This window comes from Tribolium castaneum, chromosome 1 (genome assembly GCF_031307605.1).
Source record: "Tribolium castaneum strain GA2 chromosome 1, icTriCast1.1, whole genome shotgun sequence".
NCBI classification, from domain to species: domain Eukaryota; kingdom Metazoa; phylum Arthropoda; class Insecta; order Coleoptera; family Tenebrionidae; genus Tribolium; species Tribolium castaneum.
In genome coordinates this window covers 97554-123778 of record NC_087394.1, presented here as the reverse complement: position 1 = coordinate 123778, position 26225 = coordinate 97554, and the positions used below count along the sequence as shown (strand labels likewise).

Sequence of the window (26225 nt, the reverse complement as noted above, 5' to 3'; positions counted from 1 at the left end):
TTTCCTAGTCTTTAAATTTCCCAGTTTTTCAGTTCCTCACTTTTTAATTTTAAGTTTTAGTTTTTCAGTTTTTTTCGATGTAGTATCTCAGTTATTCGTTGGCTTTGACTCTCTCCAGATGTACTTTATAGTTTTTTAATTTATCGGTCTTTTATAATCTTCTTACTAATTTTTTCAATCTCGATTTTTACTACTTTGATGTTTCCTCTTGTCAGTTACATTTTTTGTGTCTTATTTTCTAAGTTTCTTAGTCTCTTAATAAGTTTTTTTAGTGTTTTTTTTGGTCCTCAGTGTGTCTTAGTTTTGGTTTTTTAGTTTTACAGTTTTAGTTTTTTTTGTTTTTGTATCCTAGTTATTTATTTTGATCGTACGTATTTTAGGTCGGTAGTTTTTACTCTCTTGTATTTTATAGTTTTTTTATTTCTTGCTCTTTCATAATTTTATTGTTAATTCTTTCAGTATCAGTTTCTACGACTTTTTTCTTACTATTTTAATTGTTCAGTTCTTTTTTAAACAGTGTTTCCTCTTTTCGGTTAAATTTCTTTGTCTTTTGCGTTTTATTTTCGTTTCGTTTCGTAGTTTCTTAATAAGTTTATGTGTACTCCTCAGTGTATTTTAGTTTCTCTTGCTTTAAGTTTTTTTCGTTTTAGCATCCTAGTGTTTCAGTATCTTAAATTATTTATTTAGAATGTTTTTTTCATTTATATTTTATTTTGTTGTAGTTTGTCGGTCTTTTTTAATGTTTTATTTTGTCAGTGTCTCACTCTTGTTTTTTTAATTTTTTCAGTTTCCAAGTATTTTAGTATTCCAATTCCAATATTTTTTCAGGACCTAATTGTAAGTTTTTTGTTCTATTTTTTAATAGTTAATGTTTTCTATTTTCAGTTACATTTCACTGTTCTTTAGTTTCTTCATTTTTGTATGTTTTCGTCTTCCAGTTTCTTAGTTTCTTATTTTCTGCTTTTTTAGTTGTTCAGTATTTTTCAACTTCTTAGTATCTCAGTATCCTCTTTATTTAGAAAATGTTCGTTTTGTAAAGATAGATAGTTTTTCGTTTTTTCCGTTATTTTTTGTACTTCTTTTAGTTTATCGGGCTTTAATTGTTTTATTTTCTCTTAATCTCGGTTATTTTACTTTACGGTTTTTAAGTTAAACATCTCATGGTTTAGACTGTTATTTTTTTTCTCATTTTTAGCTTTTTTGTTTTTTCCTTTTTTCAGTTATATTTTTTTCTTTTTTAGTTTCTCTGGCATTTATTGTTTGATTTTCTCTTAATCGCGGTTATTTTACTTTGCAGTTTTTAAATTAAACTTCTCACGGTTTAGACTATTTTTTTCTCATTTTCAGCATTTTTAGGTTTTCCTTTTTTCAGTTAATTTTATCCTTTTTTGTTTTTTCGGGCATTTAATGTTTTATTTTCTCTTAACCTCGGTTATTTTACTTTGCAGTTTTTAAGTTAACTTCTCATGGATTAGACTTTTTTTTCTCATTTTCAGCATTTTTTGTTTTTCCTTTTTCAGTTATATTTTATTCTCTTTTAGTTTCTCGGGCTTTTATTGTTTTATTTTCTCTTAATCTCGGTTATTTTACTTTGCAGTTTTTAAGTTAAACTTCTCATGGTTTAGACTATTTTTTTTTCATTTTCGGCATTTCTAGTTTTTCCTTTTTTGTTATATCTTATTCTTTTTTAGTTTCTCGGGCATTTATTATTTTATTTTCTCTTAATCCCGGTTTTTTTACTTTGCAGTTTTTAAGTTAGACTTCTCACGGTTTAGACTATTTTTTTCTCATTTTCAGCATTTCTAGGTTTTCCTTTTTTCAGTTAATTTTATCCTTTTTTGTTTTTTCGGGCATTTAATGTTTTATTTTCTCTTAACCTCGGTTATTTTACTTTGCAGTTTTTAAGTTAAACTTCTCATGGATTAGACTTTTTTTTTCTCATTTTCAGCATTTTTAGTTTTTCCTTTTTCAGTTATATTTTATTCTCTTTTAGTTTCTCGGGCTTTTATTGTTTTATTTTCTCTTAATCTCAGTTATTTTACTTTGCAGTTTTTAAGTTAAACTTCTCATGGTTTAGACTATTTTTTTTTCATTTTCGGCATTTCTAGTTTTTCCTTTTGTGTTATATTTTATTCTTTTTTAGTTTCTCGGGCATTTATTATTTTATTTTCTCTTAATCCCGGTTTTTTTACTTTGCAGTTTTTAAGTTAAACTTCTCATGGTTTAGACTATTTTTTTCTCATTTTCAGCATTTTTATGTTTTCCTTTTTTCAGTTATATTTTATCCTTTTTTGTTTTTTCGGGCATTTAATGTTTTATTTTCTCTTAACCTCGGTTATTTTACTTTGCAGTTTTTAAGTTAAACTTCTCATGGATTAGACTATTTTTTTTCTCATTTTTCAACATTTTTAGTTTTTCCTTTTTCAGTTATATTTTATTCTCTTTTAGTTTCTCGGGCTTTTATTGTTTTATTTTCTCTTAATCTCGGTTATTTTACTTTGCAGTTTTTAAGTTAAACTTCTCATGGTTTAGACTATTTTTTTTTCATTTTCAGCATTTCTAGTTTTTACTTTTTTGCTATATTTTATTCTTTTTTAGTGTCTCGGGCATTTATTGTTTTATTTTCTCTTAATTTCGTTTTTTTTACTTTGTAGTTTTTAAGTTAAACTTCTCATTGTTCAGACTATTATTTTGTTATCTCATTTTCAGCTTCTTTAGTTTTTCTTTTCTTTCAGTTATAATTTATTCTTTTTTAGTTTCTCAGGCATTTATTGTCTTATTTTATCTTAATCTCGGATTTTTTTTTACAGTTTTTAATTTTTTCTACTTTTAATAGTCTAGACTATTAATCTGTTTTAACTTGATCTATACGATCTGTCCACAGATAGATGAAATTAAAATCTACAATACAAAAAACTGATGCGAATCTTTGAAAACCAATTGTTGTTTGTCTTTAATAGTTACAATAAGTTCCAAAAAAAAAGCCGTTAACGTGACAATTATTTGTCACCTCCAAGGCCAGATAATGCCTAGTCTTTGTGTCTGAAAAATGCCAATCTCTCCACCATCGGCATTTGCATAGTTTACCGGTAAGCACCGGCATCACATCGCCCACGCCATTCATTAAAAAGCAAGTCTGGGCATGTCTGTCTGTCTACCTGACCATCATCATCAGAACTTCATCAATATTCCTGTTGGTCATTTTGTAAGTGAAACCACTATCGGGACACGGCCGGCGCGAAGTGGGTGGCCACAGACGTAAAAACCACGCTTTTATACACTCAAATGGGCCCTGTCACCCTCCAAACACCGATAACTTGGACGTTTTGTGTGAATGTAACGTCAAAGAGAGAAAAAAATTCAAGTGCGTCTGTTTTTAATAAATGTGGCTAATTAAGTGAAACTTGTTGCTCGCTTGCTAGCTACTGATAATTTGCTAGGAATGATCGCAATAATAATAATAATTAAAGAGACATAATTGCGTATCTGCAAGAGTGCAATGTTCTTTATTACGACAAAACCTGTCAACAATGTGAAAACGCTAACATCTCAACGCAGTTTTTTAGCAATTACGGAAGTACGATGCAATAAATAAATCTTGCTAAATACTGCAGTACTGTTGGACATTATCATTGTTTTTTTTGTAATTTTTAATTTTTAATTGTAAAAACACTAGTTTTTGGTGGCAAATTTGAAAGGGTGTGTGTTATCCGAATGAACTGGAATTTTGCATACATACGTAATCTCCGTGACAACGCGATATTATTGAGTTAATCGCTCTATAAGCGGGTTAAATAGAGTATTAAAGTTTGAAAAAAATATTTTTGGTACAGATTTTTTTCGCTAATCGTTTTTTTTTGTGGAATTACTATTAGTGTACAAAAATACAGCATATATTTTTTACATTTAAAAATTTATTATAACTATGTCTTACAAATTAGTCTGAGTTTATTATTACTAGAATTGAAAAGTCCCTTTAATTAGGTGTTTTTTTTCTCTTTTGTAGTCCTCGAATAAATTGATCTTATTTTTTAAATGTTATACTTTTTGAGAAAACTGTGAGATTTATGACGTCATTCGTTTTTGATTAGAGATATTATTTTTTATAATTTTATTTATTTATTTATTTATATTTTCCGTGTCAAATTTGAAAGGGTGTGTGTTATCCGAATGAACTGGAATTTTGCATACATACGTAATCTCCGTAATAGTGCAATACTATTGAGTTAATCGCCCCATAAGAGTGTTAAGTGGGGTATTAAAGTTTGAAAAAAATATTTTTGGTTACAGATTTTTTTGTTTATACAGGTTTTTTTCGCTAATAGTTTTTTTGTGGAATTACTATTAGTCTTCGAAAATATAGCATATATTTTTTATATTTAAAAATAATTATAACTTTTGTCTCACAAATTAGTCTGGGTTTATTATTACCAGAATTGGAAAGGCTCTTTAATTACGTGTTTTTTTTCTCTTTTGTAATCCTCGAGCAGATAAAAAAACTGAGATTTATGACGTCATTCGTTTTTGAGTTGTGGCATTATTTTTTTATATTTCTATTTATTTATTTTTTTATAAACACCTATTCCTGTTCTTGTCTTATTTTATAATTGCTTTTTAACATATTTTTTTAAATTAGGAGCAGGAAAACACTTAATATGAATCCAAAACAAAAAACAAGGATACCTTATAAATACATTAAGATCAGAAAGATGTTCATTGTATAAAATTATCGATAACAATTCTTTTTTATCTTCTTTTTTAATTTTTTTATTTTATTTTAACTTCATAACTCAAAATGTCATAAATGTCATAAAATGTTTATATTTCAATTAACCAAAAATAAGGAGAAATAAAAAAGAAGAAAGAAAAAATAAGCTTTATCATTACAAATTCACACTTAATACACTGTAAACTGAAAATCTGAAAAACTAAAAAAGTAACTAAATTAACAGAACTGAAAATGGGAAAAACTAAGTAACTGAAAAACAAATATTTTAAATAAATAAAATAACTAAGAAACTTAGAGACTCCCAATTTGAGATAATTGAGGCTAACATTTTCAGGAACTAGGAGTGTGAGATAAATGAAACATTGGAAAACTGAGAAACTAAAATAAAACTGAATTGAAACATGAAATAATAATGAAATAAAAAAGAAGTAAAGAAACACAAAAAAGTAAGTAACACTAAGGTACTTAACAACTGAAAAGATAGAATACTAAAAAACTAGAAAAGAAAGATATTATAAAACAAAAAAAGACAGCTTTAAAGAAAGTTTAGAGGAAACAATTGAAATCTAAAATACTGAAAAACGGAATGACATTTTTCCCCTTGAAAAATTTGACGGAGGAAATTGTTGTTGTTTATTTAGGGTTTATTTATTTAGCTCTATTTTTTAGCGACGTTTCGATCTTAATTAAATCATCATCAGGCTTTAATATTGATAGATATATCTCGCTTGGAGGTGACATGGCACGAACACTGACTTTTTCGGTGACCAAAGCCTGATGATGATTTAATTGAAATCGAAACGCCGCTAAAAATATAAAGCTTATTTACAACAATCTCCTCCGTCATGCTAAAAAACTAGAAAAAAACGACAGTGAAAGATTGACAAAATAAAGATTACAAAAGACCCACAAAAAAAATTATATCATAACTCAAAAACAAATGCTCTCATAAATGTCACTATATGGTCTCAAAATGTAGCATTTAAAAAATAAAACCGACCTGTTTGAGAATTTTTTTGAAATAAAAATATAACTTTTGGTTCAGTTTGTGGTTTAAATCTCAATTAGAAAAATGAGGAACAAAATCATGGGCTTTTTTTTAGAAAAGCACTAAATGGTCCTTCAATACAATTTTTTTATTTTTTGTTAATTACATAATTACCTGTTGCAGATTTTTAATATTATTAAAATGTAATAAACTTAAATTTTTCAACAAAAAATTATGAATTTTTTACATATTTATCACTTATTTTTTTCTCATAATTTTTGTATAGTTCTTCGTTATTAATAAAATTTGTCAAAGTATTTTTTGTGCAAATGTATCATTTGTTTGTTTGTATGTTATTAATTAATTAATTTAAACCAACAAATTAAGGTGCCATTCATCGAGAAAAAAATTAATTATGAAAAAAAAAACAAAATTTAAGATTTTTTTTTGGTGTGATTTCCGTTCAAGTTGCAAAGTTGCAATTAGTGTTATTTCCATTAGCAGCACAATAAATATGATAAACGTCGCTCATTGCAAATAAAATGAATCCAATTAGTCACCCGGAACCTGCAATCTCATTACCAACATTATTCACTCCAGCGATCTTACAAATGTCAGTTAAGATAATTAATTTCATCCACACCAATTATCAGCGACAACCACCTTTAAGTTTAATTATTGCAATTATGCGTCTATCATTAAACACCATATCACTTTTAATAATCTCGTCGCTTTTCTACGACTCACGTCTTGCTTGCTGATTTTTTTCCATTTGTTGGTGTTGTTGTTGAATTGAATGGATTTTGCTTGTATGGAAAATAATCACAACCACCTGTACACAAAACCGAAAAAATGGCCAGCAACAGACGTGCAGGTCAAAACGTGGCCATTACGAACCGACGTGTAATTACGCCAAAATGAAAACTCTATTCCGATGATGGTCGCGACTGATTGGCGTGAAAATGACGCATTCAATTTTATTAAGTCTTCAGTCGGTTGCAATATTGGACCAGAAGTTGGGAAAAGAAACTGTTTACAAGTTACTTCCAGCTTTAGTGAAGCTAATTGAAAACGTTTTCTTTTTTACAACTGTCCGTTCATTAACTCGGTCTGAACTAATCACAGCATTTTGCAAACATGAAGCTTAAAGTCTCGATTGCTCCTTATTAGTCCACCGACTTTCTTCTCATTAAGAATGTGGGGAATTGGGTTCGAGTTATTGGTGGCTTATTGTCCTTCGGTGTTTAAGATTTGTTAGAAAAATTACGCTGAGTTGAATGGAGTAAAAAAAATGACCGGTAAAGAAAATTTCTTTTGCTCTCACCATAGTGAAATCTATAAAAAAAAACAGAGAAACAGAGAATTCAGAGACTGGGAGACTAAAAAAATTTAAAACGATCAAAGTGAAAAGAGGAAAAATTAAAAAATTAGGACACTAATAGACTGAAAAGAAAAAAAATTGCCTAAAAAAAGTGAGACCAGGAGACTAAAACACTGAGAAAATAGAAAACTAAAAAACTGAAAAGTGGAAAAATTAAAAAATTAAGAAACGGAAGATACTGATAGACTGAAAAGTTGAGAAACTATAATGACAAACTGAGAAATTAAGAAATTGGAGTTGAAAGAATGGTGAAAAAATAATCCAGAAAATTAAAACTAAGAGAACATGATTGAAAAACTAAAAAACTAAAAATTCCAAAATTGCCTGAAATGCTGAAAAGCTGAAAAGTGGGACCAAGAGACTAAAACACTGAGAAAATAAAAAACAAAGAAACTAAAAAGAGGAAAAAATAAAAAATTAACAATCGGAAGATACTGATACTGAAAAGTTGAGAAACTATAATGACAAACTGAGAAACTGAAGTTGAATAGATGGTGAAAAGAATGATCCAGAAAATAAAAACTAAGAATTCCAAAACTGCCTGAAATGCTGAAAATCTGAAAAAAGTGGGACCAGGAAACTAAAACACTGAGAAAATAAAAAACTGAAAAGAGGAAGAATAAAAAGTTAAACGTGAGACACTTAGAGAAACTGCAAGACACTGAGAAAACGTGCAAACTCTGTAAAAAATTGAGAATTTTAGAATTAGAATGTGAAACTAATAGAAATTAAAAGATTGAAAAACTAAAAAACTGTGAAAATGCAGGAGAATGAACTACAACTTATAGAACATTTCAAACAGTTAAAGCAAATTTAAAAACTGAAAAACTAAAAAAGCTGCAACTGATAAACTAAGAAAGGAGGTTTAATCAGCGAAAAATGAAAAAAAAAACAAAACATAATTGTTGTACAAAAGCGAATAAACTGAAAAGCTGTCTTAAAAATTGTGAAATTAAAGCTGTTATACTGAAAGAATGAAATACTAAAATAAAGAAAAAAGACAATGGAACTAAAATCTGGAAAAAATAATAATTTGGAGAATTATTACACGGACTCAAAGAAATCGCGAGACTAAAACTCTGAGAAACTTTTTAAGAACTGAAAAGATGTAATACAAAAAAATTGGAAAAAAACGAAATTTAAAAACTGATAATTAAAAAAAGGAAATTCTAAATAAATAGCCAAAATATTGAAAGAATGAAAATTTTAAATATGGAAAAATCAAAAAAAGTGAGAATTATTGCCAGTTTTTGCATTGCAAAAATTTTGCTTATTGGAAATGGAACTTTTTGTAAGAATTAATGTATTTTTGGCACAACAAAAAATTAATGTTTATTTATAAAAAAATAAGTAAACAAAAAGAGCCAAAACAAAATAGGTCGATTTGGAGGAAAAATGTCTTGTTTCAAAATAATTTTTCAACACTAAAATAGGCTTTAAGTTTGTATTTTCGGCATATTTTGTTCGACTAAAGTTCATATTTGTTGGTAATTGAAAAAAATATGCCTTGAAATAAGTTATTTCAAAAGCGATACAAAAAGTTGAAAAAATATGTTTTAAATTTAATTTTTCGGTTTATTTCATTTGACTTCATTTTCAATAAGAATTATTCTTACTTAAAGCTTGAACGTAAAAAACTGTTTTTGTTAATAATTAAATCGGCCTTTTTCTTTTGAAACGGTCTGAGATACAATTGCAAAACAAATTCTAAGTTTGTATTTTTCAGCAAAATGCGTTCGACAACATTTTATATTGACAAAAATTACCTTTAAATAAAAAAAAGTGTTTCCAGTTACGTAAAACTATGCTTTAACTGTTGCTATTTTGGCTTATAATATTCACGCTGTTTTTTTTTAAGAATTCAGTTAAATAACATTTCAGAAATCGGAGGTTTGTTTAATAAAAACTCATCTTTATTTATTTTATTTATTTATTTAGCTTACTTAACTTATTTTTCAATAAGAATAGCTTTTCAAAAATTCATAGTTTCTTTACAACAATCAAATGTTTATTATATAAGTGCATTTTTGTTAAATTAGTCATATATCATAATACATACAGGGTGAGTCAATAGTGGGTTTCTTCTGACATGTCTTACGATGCAACCAACAATACTAATTCCACTTACCACTTGGATACTTCGTTTGATTCTTAAAAACATATCTTTTAAATAATAAAAATCCATAATGAAAGTTTAGCAAAACTGACACCACCCAAAACAAAGAAGTCGTGGATTAAGTTTAATGTTTTTAACGATTACCGATCTAGTCAGCTGAAATCAATACTATTGGTTGCATATTTATACAAATTCAGAAATAACCCAATATTGACTCACCCTGTATAGTTCGAAAAAAATATCTTAATTCGAAGATTCTTATCGATAGAGAAAATCACAGAAAAGTTTTAAGTTTGCATTTTTTGGTTACATGAAATAATGTGGTCCCTACTTACCTTACCTTATTTTTTTAACAAATCGTATATTTTGTTAATTTTATTCCTAATGAAACCACATAATTTCTACGAGATCAATGCCCAAAAATTTGCAAGAAGGCCTTAAAATTGAAGTCATCCTGACGTCACAGCCCGAGAACCGCCCACTAGCTTTTTTATTGGTTCACTAACCTGACGTAACAAAATAACGCGCAAACGCAAACACAAGGGTAAATCAAAACTCGAAATACTCGAAGTGGGCGTATGCCTACAGTAAACGCGCATGCGCGCTTTGAAATGGGAGTAGCACGGCCTACTACGTCACGCATTCGAAAATTGCTTTTTTGGCCTTAATACCGAAAATCTATTAAAATAAAAAAATATGGGTAACTTAATTTTTTATGAATTTTCCAAAAATGCAATTAAATATTATTTTATTTTTATTTTGTTAAGTACTTATTGAATTAGTGCCTGAAATTTCAAGTTTTCGTGACAATTATCTTCATTTAAATTTTTTTTGCAACCAAAAAACTGCATAAGTTAGGATTTGGTCATTTTAGGTCAGGTCAGGTAAGGTAAGAAATTCATGAGCTAATGCTTTAGACCTTAGAATATTAAAAAAAATAAGAAGTATAAAAATAATCAAGTTCATATAGAAATTATTTTTAACATGAAACAAAAAAAAACACTATTTTCGTATTTTTTGTTTCATTGTTTTCATTTTTAAAATTTAATTTGCAATCACAATAGACAATGCACATAAACCAAATTGGTACATCGCCTTATCAGATAACAATTTTTCCCCAACCAAATATTGACTCGTTCATTGCAACAAATCAGCGAGAAAAATACGGATGTCAAGTCTTGTCCATTTACAGACAAACACGCACTTGCTCCCATTCAACTAATTTGTAGAAATTTTTTCCGGTAATTGGTACACATTACCTCGTTTTCTAACTCACCTCGTCTGCTTCCTCTCGCAATGACGTGAATTTCGCCAACTCCTTCAACCGCTCAACCCTCTCCTGCCTCAGCTGCTCCAACCTTTTGCTCACACGTTCCAGCGAATTGAACGACTCCTCCGAAAAACTCACATTTCTTTTAACATCCTTGCTGCCACTCAACCACTGTGCACGTTCTTTCAAATTTGCGAGCGTTTTCGGACCTTCCTTGCGCAGCTTCATGACCTGGTCCAGGTCCAGAGCCTTGGAAATTTGCCTGGAAGGAAAAATCACAAAAATTCGGGAAAAATTCGCACACACAAACCCGCTCTCCGACATGATTATTTTAATTATCACGACGGAATTAAATTAAAACTGTGATAACTCCTGATAAGATAAAAGTGTTATTTACCTGCACTGGTGGTTGAGGAACCTCCTGGTGATCTGGTGCGGTAAATCCTCATTTCTCAACTGTGTTAAAACTGAGAGGAGACTTCGTCCTGCGGCTTTGCAGGAAGTTAGAAACGGTTCAACTTGTTTGAAAAATTCAACCCATTCGAGTTGGTCATGGCTGCAGGAGCCGCCACAACTTGCAGGAGTTTCCTCCTTGGTGAGGTATTTGCAAAGAGTTGCTTCGTCGCAAATTACGATGGCCTGCAAGTGCGAAATTAAGTTGGTAATAGTGCGTGTGTTTCCCACGCATAAAATCGCACTAATTGCCAATTAATCGAAAAATTAAGGAAGTTGCCAATCGTTGGAAAATGTTTATTTTCTTGAACAATTATTTGCTAACATGTCTCTATTATTGCAGTGGAGATTTTCTCACAGTGATAATGTGTAGGCAACGAATTGACAGTTTGTTTGCTTCGACAAGCCGAACAACTTGCATTCAAATGCCTTTCACAGTTGTCGAGCTTTCAAAAAAAGTTTAGGTGAAAAAGTGAGTTTTTGGATTTTTTTTTTTTTTGGATGATTTAAGTTAAAAAAAGGGAATTTAATGTAGAGGGTGGGTCTGCTAAAAATGTTTTTCACTGTATCTCAAAAACTAATGGTCGCACCGCACATTAAATACTTAATGTTTTTCTCCATACATGTGATTTTTTTCCAAAATTTTCCTTAAAATTCAAATTAATTAATTCAGAATTTTAATATCAATAAAATCAAAAATATGAAAATATTAATCTAAGTTTTATGATTTCTAGTTGATAAAACAACAATGCTTAAATGCTGTTTTCGAATAAAAAAGTTTATTTTTATTTTTAGTTTTTACTTAACTAAGTATATTTTATTTTTGTATAAATTGTATAAAGTAAAGCTGAGTTCTGTGCGATTATTAGTCTTGAGATATAGTAAAAATATACTTTTAGTAGACTCACACTGTATAATAAAAATTTAAGAAAAAAAAGTGTAAACAACTCATTTGATTTTATCTCCAATTAAAAAAAAACTGGCTACGGAGTGTCAAAATTTTAGAGAATTGTAGAAATGAGAGTATGTTAAGTATTTATTAATCAGAATTCGATTTCCCAAAATAAGATAAAAAACTAGAGCAATTATCTAAACAAACATAATTAAATAAATAAATGAAAATAAAGTAAACGGGCAAAATCCAAAAAAGAGCAATTATCTAAATAATTTTTAGTTTAAAAAAATTAAATGTTTTAGATTATCTACAATAATTCCAAATTCTGTTTGCTTCAAGAAATTTAACTAAGTTTTATTTACCTATATCTCAGATGAATCCAGTAATTTTCAAAAAAAAAATAAAATAGGTACAGCAATTCAAAAAAAACTGAAGTAATTTCTAAGAGAATTTTCATAATTGCATTAGTTCCAGGACCAATGACCAAAATTGTCCTTTTTTTCATTTATCATTACATACAGTTTTTTTCTATTACCGTATATGTACCAACTATACTACCTATGCGTTTTTCATGAAAAAATAGTTGTGATTAAAAGATACTGTATAAGGTTACTTCCGGAAGGTTAATTAATTTAATAATTGTTGTTTTATTGTCGAAAATAAATATTATTTTCGCATTCTTTACATGTACGATCTGACTTTTAATTATATTTTTTTATAATATTTCTTTTGACAGCTGAACTGTCATTACCAGAGAATTCGTATTTAAGTTGAATTTTTTAGAATCTAGAAATTTCAAGTTACGTTTTTATTTAATTTTAATTTAATTCTCTAATTTTTCACCAGATTTCATCAAAAGATACCGCGCATATAAGTTGATTCTACAATTTTAAATTTGTTTTTACCTTTTTTGTGACTTTCAGCACGTTTTTGACCGAAAATGGACATAATTTCTTCAAAAATCACCAAATTTGTGTATTTTCTAGTCAAAAATAGTGGACGTGCGCAAATCCTACTAGATTTGTAGTGGCCAAGATTTTTATTAACGATGTTTTTCGGGACTTTACTAAACAAACTCAGTTGACTAAAAATTTTTAGACATAAATTAAATATTTTCGTTTAATTTTTTTATGATTTAAGAAGTAAGTCATCTAAAGTTTCAACGCTAAAGTTTGAAGATATGTTTCATCTTTACGCTCATCTCTTTTTCTCTCAAAACAAAAGGTATTTTTCTTTTATTAGGATGTGCTCTTACGTTTACAATATGGCGCCTTTACGTACTTTTACCTTTTGCCGCATTCTTTTCTTATTTCTGTCAGTTTTATGCTCTGCTTTACGTTTATTCGTCTAAGTGTTCTCTCAGTCTCTTATTTTTGTTTACTTGTTGTTTCACTTACCTTTTCTACACTTTTTTTTCATAGAAAAATTGTTACTCTGATCCGGGTTCGAACCCGCGACCTCCCCCGTCGTAAGTGGCGCTTATACCACTGAGCCACCAGGCCCCAAGTACTGACCGTCTTTTGCAGATATTTTAACACAAATTTTTTAAATAAGTCAACATTACAAACTATATAATTGCAATAATTCACCCAAAACGCAAATACTTTCAGTTCAAAAGTCGGCGAATTAGCTAGAGAAAACATTTTCTTCCACTTTTTTTTCAATTTAATTCTCTAATTTTTCACCAGATTTCATCAAAAGATACCGGGCGTATAAGTTGGTTCTACAATTTTGTTACCAACTTAATTTTAAACCAGGTCAGGTCAGGTCAAGTCAAATTTTCGCTAGTCTGAACCCAAAATTTTTTTTTAGTAAAACCAATTAAACTTAAGTGCAATAATATGAATGTACAACAAGAGAAAATAAATTTCAATGCCTAAAATATTGTTTTTTTGTCCTCAGAAATCAAAAAATCAATTAAAAAAAAGGTAAAAACAACACGATTCAGTGATTTTGCGGCTTATTTTTGCTAATAAATGACAACGAAATTACGCCAAAAAAGTGCTTGAAAACAGTAAAAACAACACAATTTCGTGATTTTTCGGCTTATTTTCGCTTCCAAGCGCCTGAATAAGGAAAAAATTACAAAATTTTTAACTCTATTTTGTAATTTGACGGCCAAATTCTAGTCAAATATGGAAAAAATTGATAAAATTGTGAAAGATTGATATTTTAAAAAATGTTTTTCAGTCAGATAATAAATGTTCACGAATTTTAACTAAAAAAATTGCTCGAAAATGGTAAAAAATGTTTTTTTAAGAAAGTAACGTAATTGAAAAAAATCAGAAAAAAAGATATTTCTATTTTTAACGATTTTTTTCGTATTCTTTTTTACAAACATTTTTGTTTTAAACATGCGCTTGTTCTATTACTATTGTTCTAATGACACAGTTATTGTTGTCACTTTAATTGTTTATTATCACTATTATCAGCTCATATCAATTACTCATAATATGATAGTAATATAATTTGTTAATAATAAATTTACATTTATCAGTTACAATTTTACAGACACGAAAATTGTAGGTCAATAAGAAGAAAAATAGAGCCAGAACAAATGTATTTTATTTATTGCAACTTCTAAATATTTTAGTTTACGAGTTTCGATTGATTTTTTTAAAAGATTTTATTTAACTTGCTTTGTTGTCTGTCTGTCTGTGTCATATTTTTTGAGCCAAATTTGAAAGTCTTCCTGTTGTCCCAATGAACTGAAATTTTGCATACTTACGTAATCTGCGTGACAATGCAATTCTATGAATTTATTTACCCCCTAAAGGGGTTATAAAAGTTTTTTTATTTTTTTATTCCTATTTTTAATTTTTAAAGCGCTCCAGTTTTTTAACACGGAATAAAATGTAATTCTTATCTCGATCGTGTTTAATTCTCCCAAAAATCACCACATTACCCGCTAATGCGACCAGTTTTAAATTATTCAACTAATGGTGATGACCGACAAAAAATAACGGTTTCGAACCAAAACCCAAACAAAAAAACAAACTCACCGGGATTCGACTAGAAGTGACTTGATTCCTATCCTGTTCACTTCCCGGTTTCCACACCAGGAGCCTGTCAATTTTCATCGTATTGACAACCAGAGCTGCAGACTTATCCAGAAGTTCCAGCACTTTGCTGCTGTTTTCATTCTCGGCCAAAAGCAGGATCGTAAAGCCGTTTCTGGCCGATTCCAGTCTGGAAAAGACACCGTCAGAATAATGTGATTAGATTGATTAATGATCGGTGGCGTGAACCTTGCAGGGTTATTGCTATAATTAATCAAAAGAGAAATGAAATCGCCGCTACTTGAAACACTCGTTTCCCTGTCAGAAACGATAATAATGGAAATAAAACGGTGTCAAATAAATAATTAATCTGAAAGAATGAGAAGAAAACGACAAGACATGACTGTTGTAACTTTCAATCAAACGTAGGTACGGACTTGGTTGAGTCAAATTTCTGGGCATTTTACAAAAATAGGGCCGCAAGCGTTGTGCTTTTACTACCGGAGTTTTGTTACGATTATTAAGAAAGCTAAATTGATTAATTGTGTTCCGTCACATTATCGAAAACGGATGTAAATTAGCAACAATGTAATTATTTTTAACGCGAGGAAAGTGCCAACTTGTCGCCTGCAACCAAAATTTAAAACAGAAATGTGAGTTGGGATTTTTCTATCACAGATTATTGCAAAGTAACATAATTTATTTTTAATTTGTTGTTGCTTCGACTTTTTGGTTGGAACATTTTTCGAGAAATAATGCCGGAACTACAAGAAATAACCCCATGAAGTTTACTATCGTTGAACAGCTCTTTTAATTATATATCTCGACTAATAGTTTTTGAGGAAATTTCAAATAAAAGGAAAAATAGGTAAAATTTAAAAAAATTCATAACTAAAAAAATAAAAGTCTTAGAGCAATGCGCTTTGTTCCAGTGAATTCAGCGGCTCATTTTTTGTATTATACCAACTTTTTACGAGATTTAAAATTTTCAATTTTTTTGCTAAAATTTCTTGAGTAATACACTTACCTTCAAAGAGGTGAAAAAAAAATTTTTTTTAAAACTCACTCCAGTAAATTTTTATGGACTTCTACATGTCTTAACAACCCACAAAAGTTGTTTTTAGTCCACAAAAAGTCCATATGTTCGATTTTTTGATGTTTGATTTTTCAATTTTCGTCGCAGTTTTTGTCAATTTTGGGTACCCGGAATATTTCTCGAGCAATAGCTCCGGAACTATCAGAGATAACCCCATGAAGTGTACTATCGTTGGAAAGCTCTTTAAATTATCTATCTTTTTCAAAAAAAAATTATTGTTGTCCGACGTATAGTTTTCGAGAAAATGCAAATAAAAGCAAAAATTAGATCATATACGCAAAAATTCATAACTAAAAAACAATTGGGAATTTGGCAATTTTCTTGATGCCAATCGATTCCTCGGATCATTTTGCATAGGTATGGATCAAAATAGTTCCACTTTTTAGAATAGTTTAGCCGTAAATGAGAAAATAAAAAAAATTAAAAAAAAGTTAACACCCCCCCCTTAGAAATCGGTCAATTTTTAAAGTGTCCCAAAATCAAATAAAACCGATTCTATCTTATAGATTTTGATGTGCTCTTTCCGATCTAAAAAAGCGTTTTCTCCTAGCTCTTTTAGTTTGGCCGTAATCGGCGTTTGAAAATTGAAAAATTTTTTGCGAGATATTGCCTTGAGTCTTATGCCATTTTGTAGAGTTTTTTATTCCGGTTGTCCTCCATTTTTCCGTTTTTCGATAACTCTAATAGTTTAGCCGTAATTGGCGGTTGAAAATTGAAAAAAAGTGAAAATGGAAACCTTTTTTTGCGTTTTTCTCGGAAACTGTAAGACTTAGAGCAACGAACAAAAAACCATCTGATAGCGCTTAATTTTATCTATTTTTTCGACTAAACCCGGAGCCGCTCCGGGCAACGGTTCCGGCTACAGAGGCGATCAAAGTTTTTCACTATAAAAATTCATAAAAAAAAAACTAAAATCCGTAGAGCAATGCGGTTTGTTCGATTGAATTCTACGGCTCATTTTACATAATATATCAATTTTTCACAAGAATTAAAAATTTAAAAATTTTTGCCTAAATTTAGGGTAGCCATTTGTCATAGTGAAAAATTTTATTCATTAAAAAAATTCATAACTCGAAAACTAAAAGTCGTAGAGCAATGCGGTTTGTTCCACTGAATTCAGCGGCTCATTTTCTGTATTATACCAACTTTTCACGAGATTTAAAATTTTCAATTTTTTTGCTAAAATTTCCTGAGTAACAAACACACACTTACCTTCAAAGAGGGGAAAAAAAAATTTTTTTTTTAACTCACTCCAGTAAATTTTTATTGACTTCTACATGTCTTAACAACCCACAAAAGTTGTTAAAAGTCCACGAAAAGTCCATATGTTCGAATTTTTGATGTTTGATTTTTTCAATTTTTGTCGCGAATTTTGTCGATTTCCAGTACCCTGATCATTTATCAAGCAATAACTCCGGAAGTATTAGAGATAACCCTATGATGTGTACTATCTTTGGAAAGCTCTTTTAATGATCTATCATTTGCAAAAAAGATTATTGTTGTCCGACTTATAGTTTTCGAGAAAATGCAAATTAAAGCAAAAATTAGATCATATACTCAAAAATTCATAACTAAAAAACTATTGGGAATTTGGCGCTTTTCTTGATTCCAATCGATTCCCCGGATCATTTTGCATATGTAGGCGTTAAAATAGTTCCACTTTTTCGAATAGTTTAGCCGTTATTGAGAAAAAAATCCTAAAGTATTGGATAGTTATTTGAAATTAATTTCTTTTTGAGTCATCTAAGGTGTGAACCCAAGTCCCCATAAATTTTTCACCAGCTAACGGATTAAAATTCATCGATGAGCCGTCCATCCGTCCGAGATATGGAACGCGAGATAACGCCTTGAACACGGCAACATGTTCGCGCTTACAACTCTGTGTAATTGCGATTTTGTTATTCTTATCAGCTACGTGTAACCGGTGAAGAAGTCGAAGACGACGACTTAACACTGGCTAATCTGGCAATTATGCCGATCCTTTTGCCGTCGTATTCGTGTTTGCGCTGCTATTATATTTATTGCCGATTACTGAGGATTCGTGTAATTGGGGCCGTTAACGAGCCGATGCGAAAGGAATCCGACGATGACTTTTTGCACTTTATATGAATGTCAATGAGGTTAGGTGATGACTTCGCCTTTTAGTGCTTGAACTTGAGGCCGCTTATAGATCTCGTGTCTAAACAGCGATTTTATATTTAGTCTCTTTGATTATCAAATCTAGTAGTAAATAATTGATGCAACAATATTTGACGATTTTTTTAAATCATTTGGACCGAGTTTTAAATCTGGCCGATATTACGAAACTTGTGTTAACTGCTTAGTTCCGCCGTAATCGGCCTTAAAATTAATTTGGAGATATTGACTTGAAATCGACGCCATCTTGTAGACTTTGTCACGCCGATTTCACTGATGTAAGGTTTGGTGATACTAATATTGATAGTTTCATCGTTATTACTGCTTGAATATTGCGATTTTTTACCATTTATTCCAAATTTTTTCCAAAAAAATTTGAAACCATCAGTCGTCAATTCTTATATTTTACACCGTTAGGATGTAATGTAATTTATTTTCTAATAATAAACGATCGAGGCCCTGTGCAGCACAATTATATCAAGAAAAACCTTACCTTACCTATATATAAGTACAAAATCCATTTTTTTTTAATTCGTTAATAAATTTAAAACTATGCAGAAAATTTCCGTTTTCTCGATACTAATCCATTTATAGAACATTTTAAGTTACGCTTAGTTTCAAATATTGGCAAAATCCTCTCATTTTGTTGATTTTTGCAAAGTCGATTACGGAGGTGTTTCGCGATAATTGCATTTTTTGCAAAAACTATAACACCTACGAAAAAATTAACAAAACCTTCTGAATCTGCTTCAAATTCTCTATCGAATGGCGAAAATCCGGATTCAATCGGAGTTATAGTTTCGGTTAGGGAATTTTTTTAAATATAATAATTATAACACAAAAATACGGCATTTACGCAAAAAGAGTTTGCGCAGGCACATTTTCAGGACAATTTTACACAAAAAAATTGACAATGCCAAGGCGCTTTGGGTGATTTCCGGGTACCCAAGAAATCTACTAGAAGTTAGTGTATAATTTTTTCAACAGTTCCGGAACCTAGAATTTGGAAAACTCAGAAAATCCATTTTTTCAAATCGTATCTGGAGTAAATTTTCCCCGGAATTTTCCGTTTTCTCGATGCAAATCGATTCATTAGAACGTTTTACGTTATGTTTGATTCTAAATATTGTTAAAATTCTCTCCTTTTGTTGATTTTTGTAAAGTCGATTACGGAGGTGTTTTGCGATAACTGCATTTTTTGCAAAAACTATAATACTCACGATAGCATTAAAAAAACCTTCTGAATCTGCTTCAAATTCTCTATCGAATGGCGAAAACCCGGATTAGATTGGAGTTGTAGTTTCGTTTAGGGAATTTTTTAAAATATAATAGTTATAACACAAAAAATATGACATTTAGGCAAAAACAGTTTGCGCAGGTACATTTTCAGGACGACTTTACAGAAAAAAAATTGACAATTCCAAGGCGCTTCCGGTGTTTTCCGGGTATCCAAAAAATCTACTAGAAGTTAGTGTAATTTTTCTCAACAATTCCGAAACCCAGAACTTGGAAAACTCAGATAATCAATATTTTCAAGTCGTATCTGGAGTAAATTTTCCTCGGAATTTTCCGTTTTCTCGATGTAAATCGATTCATTTGAACGTTTTACGTTATGTTTGATTCTAAATATTGTTAAAATTCTCTCATTTTGTAGATTTTTGTAAATCCGATTACGGAGGAGTTTTGCGATAACTGCGTTTTTTTCAAAAACTATAACACCCACAAGAAAACTAAACAAACACTCTAACTCTGCGTTAAATTCTCAATCGAATGGCGAAAAAAATATAAAATTTTTATTACGAAAAACCTTAATAAAAGCAAAATCTATTTATTTAATCCGTTGATAATTGCAAAAATACGAAGAAATTTTTGGTTTTCTCGATATGAATCGATATAAAATGTTACGTAAAGTTCCAAAAATGGTCAAAATTCTGTCAAACTTGTAAATTTTTCTAAAGCCGATTACTGAGGAGTTTTGCGATAATTGCATTTTTCGCAAAAACTATAGCACTTACGGAAAATTAAAAAAACCATCGGAATCTGCATTATATTCTCTATCAAATGGCGAAAACTTGAAGCCGATCGGAGTTAAAGTTTCTGATTGGGAAACGTTTTTAGTTTTGCAACTTTGAAACATATCAAAATTTATAACTCAAAAACTGAGACTTATAGGCAAAAACTACGAGGAAATTTTCAGTTTTCTCGATCTAAATCAAGTTGAAACGTTACATTTAGTTGAAATATGGTCAAAATTCCCCGAAATATGTTCCATTTAGTAGATTGTTTGAATGCCGATTACGGCGGTGTTCTGGGTTAATTGCGTTTATCTCAAAAACTATGCCACCTACGAGAAAATTAAAAAAAACCCTCGGAATCTGCTCAAAATTCTCTATTGAATGGCGAAAACTCGGACCCGATCGGAGTTATAGTTTCGTTTGTAATTAATTTTGTAATTTTTGTAATTTGGTCAACTTACGTTGGAATGGACGAGTAGTACAACAGCAGCTTGGCAATCTCATACTTGTTGAGTCCGGCCCTCAGCACACACTCGGCATAGCACAGGACAATAGGTCTTCCGTCGTTATCTGCGGTACCTGCATCCAAAAAGGAGAAAAAGCATCAGTAAACATTCCCTCCATTCATTAATCAGTCATGAATAAACCACTGTTCTGTGGTCGTTTTTCCCGTTTTCCAGCACAACACAACGCCTGATAAAGACTTCAATAAACTCGCACCACGACACGAATTTAAATATTATGCTAATATGACAACTGTTTGCTCGGTGTGAATCTAATTGACTGTGTAATCGGCCAGAAACGACTCAATCAAACCCTAAAATTAAGCCTCGGTTTACAATATTAGTGAGTGATTGTGAAATTTTCGGGGGTCGCCAGGAGCCACGAAAATTGTGCCTCAACAAGGTTATTTATCTAGGTAAATGGTTAGAATTAGAAAAAATTGAGCACTCAATCAAACTCTAAAATTAAACCTCGGTTTACAATATTAGTGAGTGATTGTGAAATTTTCGGGGGTCGCCAGGAGCCACGAAAATTGTGCCTCAACAAGGTTATTTAACTAGGTAAATGGTTAGAATTAGAAAAAATTGAGCACTCAATCAAACTCTAAAATTAAACCTCGGTTTACAATATTAGTGAGTGATTGTGAAATTTTCGGGGGTCGCCAGGAGCCACGAAAATTGTGCCTCAACAAGGTTATTTATCTAGGTAAATGGTTAGAATTAGAAAAAATTGAGCACTCAATCAAACTCTAAAATTAAACCTCGGTTTACAATATTAGTGAGTGATTGTGAAATTTTCGGGGGTCGCCAGGAGCCACGAAAATTGTGCCTCAACAAGGTTATTTATCTAGGTAAATGGTTAGAATTAGAAAAAATTGAGCACTCAATCAAACTCTAAAATTAAACCTCGGTTTACAATATTAGTGAGTGATTGTGAAATTTTTGGGGGTCGCCAGGAGCCACGAAAATTTTGCCTCAACGAGGTTATTTATCAAGGTAAATGGTTAGAATTAGAAAAAACTCTAAAATTAAACCTCGGTTTACAATATTAGTGAGTGATTGTGAAATTTTCGGGGGTCGCCAGGAGCCACGAAAATTGTGCCTCAATAAGGTTATTTATCTAGGTAAATGGTTAGAATTAGAAAAAATTGAGCACTCAATCAAACTCTAAAATTAAACCTCGGTTTACAATATTAGTGAGTGATTGTGAAATTTTCGGGGGTCGCCAGGAGCCACGAAAATTTTGCCTCAACGGGGTTATTTATCTAGGTAAATGGTTAGAATTAAAAAAAATTGAGCACTCAGTCAAACTCTAAAATTAAACCTCGATTTACAATCTTAGTGAGTGATTACAACAAGTTTAAGTGAAATTTTCGGGAGTCGCCAGGAGCCACGAAAATTGTGCCTCAACGAGGTTATTTATTTAGGTAAATGGTGAACTTTCCAAACCGAAATATTAAATTTAATTAGAAAAAATTGAGCAACGTGCAGTTACTTCGCACCAAATAAGGCTGGAACACATGTTGACATAAACATTATAGTTATTGCTCTTGTAATTCAATATTTAGTAAAAATGCAAGTAGTAAAGTTTAAGTCGGCTATAAATCACAGCCCCCCTTCTGAAAGCCACTCGCTCAATTAACCGATAAGAGGTGCAGCAAGTGCCAGTTAGGTGACATCAAAGTAATAAATTAATCAAAGTCCTGTTCGAACGGTACTCTTAGAAATGTGTCTTAGATTCTCTCCAATATGTAACTGGGTGTGATTTTTTTGCAGGTAAGGGCTTGACAGCTGAATGGAGAGACAATGGTCATTCGTCCCCTTTAACCCTAAGCGATGACACAAACCCACATTCTTTGACCGAGAAAAGCTTTACAACCGGAGGTTAAGATTCATGGCCATTGGCTATTGTTTTTCCTTTGTTGTTAATTCGTTTCTGCCTCGTATAGTGGGTAATGTATTGCTTCCACAATCGTTTGTTTTGATTACATGTCAAAGGCTCAGTTGCATATACCGAGCGTTTTAAATATCGCGACCAAGAAATGCTGTTATGACGAGCTTTGGGAGGAAAATCACTTCCGACAGGTGAAATGTTGTTTAATATAGGATTTTTTTTGGAAAGTGCTAGAACGGCTTTGGCATTGTTTTTTGGACTTTTATATGCCCTTTACATCCCTATTGAGTTGTTAAATGTCCATATGTCCGATTTTTTTATGTCTGATTTTTCCAATTTTTGTCGCGAATTTTGTCGATTTCCGGTACCCGGATCATTTATCAAGCAATACCTCCGGAACTATTAGAGATAACCCCATGAAGTGTACTATCGTTGGAAATATTGTTCTCCGACTGATAGTTTTCGAGAAAATTGCAAATAAATGCAAAAATTGGTCAAATTTTAAAAAATTCATAACTAAAAAACTATTGGGAATTTGGCAATTTTCTCGATGCCAATCGATTCCCCGGATCATTTTGCAGGGGTAAGCATTAAAATAGTTCCACTTTTGTGAATAGTTTAACCGTAATTGAGAAAATAAAAAAAATTAAAAAAAAGTTAACACAAAAAAGTGTCTCAAAATCAAATAAAACTGATCCTATATTATAGATAGCAATGCGGTTTGTTCCATTGAATTCTACGGCTCATTTTACATATTATATTAATTTTTCCCAAGAATTAAAAATTTAAAATTTTTTGCCTAAATTTAGGGTAGTCATTTGTCATAGTGGAAAATTTTATTCAACAAAAAAATTCATAACTAGAAAACTAAAAGTCGTAGAGCAAAGCGGTTTGTTCCAGTGAATTCAGCGGCTCATTTTCTGTATTACACCAACTTTTCACGAGATTTAAAATTTTGATTTTTTTTTGCTAAAACTTCTTGAGTAAAACACAACCTTCAAAAAGGTGAAAAAATTTAATTTTTTTAAATCTCATTCTATCGTAGGTTTTTGGACTTGTATATGCCCTTACATTCCTCTGCAGTTGTTAAAAGTAAAAAAAAAGTTCATATGTTCGAATTTTTGATGTTTGAGTTTTTCAATTTTTGTCGCGAATTTTGTCGATTTCCGGTACCCGTTTCATTTATCAAGCAATAACTCCGTAACTATTAGAGATAACCCTATGATGTGTACTATCTTTGGAAAGCTCTTTTAATGATCTATCATTTGCAAAAAAGATTATTGTTGTCCGACTTATAGTTTTGGAGAAAATGCAAATAAAAGCAAAAATTAGATCAAATACGCAAAAATTCTTAACTAAAAAACTATTAGGAATTTGGCGCTTTTTTTGATTCCAATCGATTCCTCGGATCATTTTGCATAGGTACGAATCAAAATAGTTCCACTTTTTAGAATGGTTTAGCCGTAAATGAGAAAATAAAAAAATAAAAAAAAAGTTAACACCCCCCCGCTAGAAATCGGTCAATTTTTAAAGTGTCTCAAAATCAAATAAAACCGATTCTATCTTATAGATTTTGATGTGCTCTTTACGATGGAACATACCGTTTTCTTCTAGCTCTTTTAGTTTGGCCGTAATCGGCGTTTGAAAATTGAAAATTTTTTTGCGAGATATCGCCTTGAGTCCTATGCCATTTTGTAGAGTTTTTTATTCCGGTTGTCCTCCATTTTTCCGTTTCTCGATAACTTTAATAGTTTCGCCGTAATCGGCAGTCAAATGTTGAAAAAAAGTGAAAATCTAAACCTTTTTTTGCGCTTTTCTCGGAAACTGTAAGACCTAGAGCAACGAACAAAAATCCGTCTGATAGCGCTTAATTTTATCTATTTTTTCGTCTAAACCCGGAGCCGCTCCGGGCAACGGTTACGGCTACAGAGGCGATCAAAGTTTTTCACTAAAAAAATTCATTAAAAAAAAATTAAAACTGGCAGAGCAATGCGGTTTGTTCCATTGAATTCTACGGCTCATTTTACATATTATATCAATTTTTCACAAGAATTAAAAAATTAAAATTTTTTGCCTAAATTTAGGGTAGCCATTAGTCATAGTGGAAAATTTTATTCAACAAAAAAATTCATAACTCGAAAATTAAAAGTCGTAGAGCAATGCGGTTTGTTTCATTGAATTCAGCGGCTCATTTTACATTTTGTTTCAATTTTTTACAAGAATAAAAAGTTTAATTTTTTTTTGCATAAAATTAGGGTACCCATTCCATGATGGAAAATTTAATTCAACAAAAAAATTCATAACTCAAAAACTAAAAGTCGTAGAGCAATGCGGTTTGTTCCAGTGAATTCAGCGGTTCATTTTCTGTATTATACCAGTTTTTCACGACATTTGAAATTCTGAATTTTTTTGCTTAAAAATTTAAATGAATTTTTTTTGTAACTCACTCTAGCAAAGTTTTATGAACTTCTATATGCCTACTAGATCCCAAATTGTTTTTTAAAGAGGGTAATAAAATAAAACAAATCAAACGAAGCAAATTTTTATAATTTTTTACACTAATTAATTCAACTAATAATTTTTCCGTTGTTTCCCATAATATCTACATAACTAAAAAAACTCAACCACTTTTGACGCAGTTTCTAAATGTTATTTAATACAATTAAAAGAGTCTAGAGGGTGTACCATAAATAGGTGACCCAATTGTCAATTTTAAACTATCCAAATACTTGAAAAATAGTCATACAAACAATAAAATAAATGCAACTCTTTATCTCTATCAATTTATAGTTAAACACACAAGGTCGCAATTATTTGATATGACAAACATTTATTTGTACTTCAATTACGCTTCGATATTTATCAATACAACATTTAAAACAATAGTCGAAACAATCTGCAAAACTAAATGATTTGCCAATTTTTCAATTTGGTAATACTGATAACTCAACAAGGATGTTGCAAAAGTCCTAATAGTTCTAACACCAAGTTTTCGTATCGAATTATAAAGGTGTTGTTAGAAACGTATGAAATAGTTGTGGAAATCCCCTCTGTAGACAATCTTATCTTATCAAAACATGTGCGAAAAAATCGCATTTATCAGCCTATGCAGTTTGCACCCTTGCTGAAGATTTCGATCTGATCGCAAATTTTCCCAAATCAACACAATAGCTTCATTAGTTGATGGGCAATTGCCGTAAGATGGATTTAATAAAATCAGTGGTAATGGTGGGCGATAGGGAGCACCAGGAGTCAGCGATAGATCTATGGTAATCAGTCCCCAAAGGTCAGGCTGTGTATATACAGGCCGTGAGAAAAGTCAAACCGCCTGTGTACATACAACACACACACCAAGAGATTGTCGCATGTCAGATGCTGCCGGCAATAAGTGGCCATTTTTACACCATGGAGATTATAGATTTTCAAGATTCTTGTGATTTATTACCTGAAGCAACGGCGTAATGGCTCCGTTTTCACTTCAACTATTGTGTGATGGGACGGTAATTGAGACCAGGAACAATACCATCACAAGTGCTATTTTTGCCACTTTGTGGGAAGAAAATCGGCGGTTTGGTGGAATGGGAGAAAACGGGGACAGGCAAACAGTATAATCAAAGCTGGCCGCTAAATTCACCAGATTTGAGCCTGGATTTATTTTGCCAATTTTTCAATGTTCCTTGTAATTTCTACCATAATTTAATCGTTAATTTTTTAAATACAAAAAACTTCAAAAAGTAAAATAAAAAATCA

The 26225-nt window shown here is 30.8% G+C and overlaps 1 protein-coding gene across 2 annotated transcripts in view; it reads right to left on the bottom strand.

Moving 5' to 3' along the window:
- LOC656506 (puratrophin-1) overlaps window positions 1-26225 on the bottom strand; it is a 73247-nt gene that overhangs the window by 15984 nt on the left and 31038 nt on the right. For both annotated transcript variants that reach the window (XM_008199260.3, XM_015978797.2), the window contains exons 3-6: window positions 20540-20657; window positions 14835-15021; window positions 10882-11123; window positions 10491-10746 (exon numbers count right to left, since the gene is read on the bottom strand). In XM_008199260.3, the coding sequence (XP_008197482.2) occupies window positions 10491-10746; window positions 10882-11123; window positions 14835-15021; window positions 20540-20657 (803 nt within the window). The remainder of the gene's footprint in view (window positions 1-10490; window positions 10747-10881; window positions 11124-14834; window positions 15022-20539; window positions 20658-26225) is intronic.